Source organism: Penaeus vannamei, chromosome 27 (assembly GCF_042767895.1).
Source record: "Penaeus vannamei isolate JL-2024 chromosome 27, ASM4276789v1, whole genome shotgun sequence".
NCBI classification, from domain to species: Eukaryota; Metazoa; Arthropoda; class Malacostraca; order Decapoda; family Penaeidae; genus Penaeus; species Penaeus vannamei.
In genome coordinates this window covers 32,689,314-32,694,313 of record NC_091575.1, presented here as the reverse complement: position 1 = coordinate 32,694,313, position 5,000 = coordinate 32,689,314, and the positions used below count along the sequence as shown (strand labels likewise).

Below are 5,000 nucleotides of genomic sequence, written 5' to 3'. Positions count from 1 at the left end.
ACCTTGCTTAAGTTTACATAAATTCATTGTTTGCATGTAAAATAACAATTTTGTAGCAGGAGTGACTTTGCTGCACACTTGTTTGTGAGTGTGTTATTTGGTGGTGGGGGAGGGGCGTGGCGGGCGGCCCCCCCAACGGGAGCGTGGGGCGTGAGGCAGGGGCTGGGTGCTGCTGGTCGTGGTGGTGAGCGGCTCCCCGGCCCCCGCCACGCTGTTGCTGCTACTGGCCTCACCCCGCCCTCCACCACCGCGCCCGCCTGCTGGCGTCTCCTGGATAGGGCGCTGTCCTTGGAGAGAGGGTTCCATTTGGCTTAGTATCATTACAGTTATGGAATTATAATGCTACAATTGACACTTCACACTCCCGGAAAAGGGTTTTAAAATCTGACTACTATTTATACTTTATCTTTACACATGTTTTTGGCTGAGAAAAAACTACTACCATTATTCTTTATTAGAAACTTGGACATACAAGTGAGTGTGTGGCCTCACTTGAAAGTCCCTGAAGACGATACCGCGGGGCTGGGTGCCAGCATGAGTCCTGCACCGTACTCCAAGGGCACTGGGCAGGGAACTGGGGGTGGCTGGTGGGCAGAGGCCACCACCTCTCACACACACACAACACAGGGGCACGGGAAGCAGCAACTTAAGCAGAAGGTGCCCCTGGGGTGTACGGAAGACACTCATACTAGCACCCCGTCGCCGATTGACCACACAAACCCATCCCGAACAGGCTCCCACCCACAGCCAGAGGGCCATAGAACAGCCCTGAGCCCTTGCATTTCTTAAAGATGGTCACTAAGAAATTGTTTGGCTGTTCTATGAGCTTCCGGGTGGTGGAGAGAGCAGGGACAAATCCAGGTCTCAGTACCTGTTTGTCTGGTCTTGTTCGGTACCGCCGAGAGGGCTGAGGCCGGACACTCACCGATTGGCAAAATAATCATACACAATTAATCAACATAAAATGAAGGGATAAATAATTAATGAAACTTTCTTACAGGTAACCTGAAATGCTGATATTTGTGTTCAAATTGTTTGGTTCAGCAATCATTGAACGTACGCACAACAAAGCTTTGCTTTCTTGTGACATGTAGGGGAATTCGGGCAGCCACAAAAGGAAATTGGGAGCAGGGCAAAATTAAAAAGGTTCTATGGGGTACAGAGAAAGCTGCAGCTGATTGGGTTCTGACACACAGGAGGTATAGGAAAAAAAAAATAATTACAGCAGCAGAATTGAGCTAGGATTGTTCTTTGTGTCCACCAATGTCACTGATTTAATCATGAAAATTACCCTTTTGTGCTTTTTTTTTTTCTTTTCCCTTACTAATAGTTGTGCGTAACTTGGAAAATATTTTACGCTCTTTGAGTCGGTGGACATACCTAGGAGCACTTCCCCTCCACTTTTTAAACCATTTTAACATAAAAGGTTTATTCCAATGGGGTAAAAAATAGAACTACATTGTATTCTAATCCTTTTCCATTTCATAGCAGCACTCTGCTCTTTGAGGGGAAGATAATCTATGAACCTGCATCACATTCTACATATATGCAATCTGAGCAATTTGTCAATTAAAGTCATTCAGATTTTCTTTTCAGTAATCTTGTCAACACACATTCCATCTAGACTTTTTGACTGCCATTCAGCACATTTGGCATCACAGATGTTTACTACAATAGAAATAAATGCATGAAAATAACTCAAAATAATCAAATACAGATACCAACAAACACTGATAGTAATGTGATGTGCTCCGGCTTGGGGAGTTCAATGCAAGGTTTCTTTTCATCAAAGAGATAACTTTAGCTTTGGGGCTACACTAATGCAACAAGCTATCATGGAAATATTTCACTGATTACCATCTTAAGAAGACTGAATAAAGCAATATGATTGATTTTCAGATTTGGATTAGCTTAAGGGAGTACAAATGTTCATTATCTAACTAATAATTGCCCAAATTAAAACTACATTGGCAGTTGAGGTCACCATGAAAATGGCACTTAAATCCAAAATCTAAGTGCACGCTCATAATCATTTGCAGGAAGGGTAACTGTATCAAAGATTTCAGCTTCTCTGAACGATTCCAATTTTACACTATCACCACGTGGTCCCAATAAGGATAATAGCATTCCCCTGTTAGATGAATCCATCAATGGGTGCTTGGCCTGACAAGAGCAGAACATGCGCGCAAGAAGCAGCAGTGGAGCAGGGAACATGACAAAATTTTGTCTTACTCAAGCACCTCACTTTTCTCCACACTGACACGAGGGAGTGTAGAGGTTGCCTTAAGGCATTATGAACACATTACCATAGCGTTCACCTGGGCTTACCCCTTTGGCCCTGACCTGAGCTTCAGGCCTGGACAATATAGGTGCAGTCTTCTGTCATCCGCGTGGCAAGCAGCAGCAGCAGCAGCAGAAGGAGCAGGAGGGTGGGAGGTGTGGCAGCTCCAGGCACAGGATCCTGGTCATCCACCACAGCCACCACAGGACCTGCCAGGCACCGGCTGGGAGGTGTGCCGGCACCCACCTGCTCAAACACAGGGGGCCAGGGATCACTCGCTGGCCACCGCCGCTTCCACGGAAACACTCAGCATCAAAGTCATGCAGCAACTCCTTCAGGCTGACTAGACATCAAAGGAAGAGAATGGTGGGTGAGTGCTGACCCCCGTAGGAACTCAGCATCCCCCACCACTGGTGTGATGCTTGTGATCATCCTCACCATCCTCGAGCTGGCTACACAAGGGCCAGCGCCACCTTGGCTTCTGCGTGTGTGCTGTCGCCACCATCGTTGGGTCACAGCCATGAGGGCCCGTGGGCTGGGGGACACACTGCACTGGTGGATTTGCCCCATTTCTTGCTTGATGATCCAACTTGTCTTAGTGTTGTGCTAGATGCACTTGTGTCCACTAACCCATGGGCCTCTTGTAATGTATTTATGTTCTCCCATTACATTTACAACTCTCACTACCTCATTTACACTCATTTAATTTTTTTCCATATCAAAAAATGAAAAGGAAAGATCCACTCAGGTCCAGCAAGCATGCTCACTCGGTACACAACTACTTAAGTGACCCACATCAATGGTGGCTATGAAGCAAAGAGTGGTGTTACCATAAGCGTGGGCTGCACAGACACACACGCAGGCATGCAAACACCAAGCTTCATGACTGTGTATCCTAGAGAGGGAATTTGGTTCCTTGGGAAGATACTGATGTTGATACTGGAGTGGTGGTGGCATGACAAGCTTAGTTCCAGATCTTGAGGAAGCTATCCCATGAGCCTGTGGCCACTGCCATGCCATCTTCTGTAACACCCAGGCAACTGACGCGGTTGTCATGGCCCGCCAGAACACCTGAAAAGGTACATAACAGGTTGAGTAACAAATTCATTGATATAGCACAGTGAAAACAGGCAACAAAGGAGAAAAGACAAACAAAACTCAAATTTAGATATTCTTGCTCTTAAGGCTTTGCATTAAAATAAGATGAAGTAAAATATTCAATCTTATTCAAGACAAAGTTTGGCGGCTATCAACTGCGCACTTGAATAACAAAAAAGTTAAATTCCAGTCTAGCAAAAATCCTATCACTTTTTTCTACAGAATGTAAATTATGTGACATCCCTACTGCTGTTCTTGAGAAAAAGCTAGAAAACAAAATTCTTCAGTAAGGTAATGTCTTCACACTTACCAGCTCTTTCTGTCCTCATGGAGTCCCAAACGTTACAATTAAAGTCATCGTAACCAGCCAGCAGGAGTCTGCCAGACTTGCTGAATGCCACTGAGGTGATGCCACAAATAATGTTGTCATGAGAGTACATGGCAAGCTCCTGGTCTGCACGAATGTCAAATAGGCGGCATGTGGCATCATCTGATCCCGTGGCAAATGCATGCCCATTGGGGAAGAACTGAGGGAGAAAAGATGCAATTAGTACCATCCTATAACAAGAAATACAGCAACAGCCTGTACACATGTACCAAAATAGTTGTAGTTGCATTTGAGTAATAACCAGTTTTCCCTATATTTCACATCATTATCCTATCCAGACAAACACACACACACTAGGATCATTCTCTGAAAACCTAATGCTTCACTGATACTTACTGTAACTGCATTAATGTCAGATTCGTGTCCTGGGAAGGTCTGGCGGCACATCCCATCACGAATGTCCCATAGCTTAGCAGACGCATCACAGGCACCTGATGTGAATGTGTTCATGTTCGGTGACAGGGACAGGGACATCACATCCCCTGTATGGCCTGTGAATTGCGTGCACTGCTGACCCGTCTCTATATCCCAGAGGGCACTGTAATACATGGATCGGTATTAGTGCTAAGAAAAACAAAGAACTGCCTAAACAATGCACATAATAAGCGTTGCTCTGTAATCTTTCCAATATTATCACAGGACAGGAAATGACATTCCCACTGTCTTAAAGACATTCAAAATATCAAAGATAACTGACAATAAGCGATATACCTGAAATAAATTTGGCAACTACATATGGAGTTAAAGCAAATTAGGCATTTAAACCTAATAATAAGCAACTATTTACTGAACCTCTAGCAAGATTTATTTATCAATAATCATTACCTTTTTTTCTATACAACAGGTTATGTCAAATATAAATTTCTTGGTAACTCTACTGAGTACAAAACAAACCCTAATTTTTTTTGTACATCTATAGCAATATGAAGATACATCTTCTAATTTCTACATAGTGACCATCATACCTCATCAGTTTCTTTCTTTGAAGGTAATATGGAAAAATTGTAAAAAGTTAATATTTGGGAAAAAAGGGGGGCAAAATATTTTAAATTTTCCTTATATTCAACTTGTTCATCAGAATGAAGCAAAAAATACTAAAAATAACACTCACAGAAAAAATTAAAATCCCACTTACCAGGTCATGTCTCCCGAGCTTGTGACTATTTGGTTGTCGTCTAGGAACCGACAGCAACTTAGGTAACCAGTGTGACCAGGCAACTCCCTACTCACTCT

The 5,000-nt window shown here is 43.7% G+C and overlaps 1 protein-coding gene across 9 annotated transcripts in view; it reads right to left on the bottom strand.

Moving 5' to 3' along the window:
* Positions 1-5,000, bottom strand: part of Gbeta13F (guanine nucleotide-binding protein subunit beta-1) — a 78,511-nt gene that overhangs the window by 386 nt on the left and 73,125 nt on the right. For all 9 annotated transcript variants that reach the window (XM_070141223.1, XM_070141228.1, XM_070141226.1 and 6 more), the window contains 4 exons: positions 4,903-5,000; positions 4,104-4,305; positions 3,690-3,906; positions 1-3,352 (listed from right to left, as the gene is read on the bottom strand). The exon at positions 1-3,352 is cut by the window's left edge and continues 386 nt beyond it; the exon at positions 4,903-5,000 is cut by the window's right edge and continues 25 nt beyond it. In XM_070141223.1, the coding sequence (XP_069997324.1) occupies positions 3,246-3,352; positions 3,690-3,906; positions 4,104-4,305; positions 4,903-5,000 (624 nt within the window). In that variant the 3' untranslated portion in view covers positions 1-3,245. The remainder of the gene's footprint in view (positions 3,353-3,689; positions 3,907-4,103; positions 4,306-4,902) is intronic.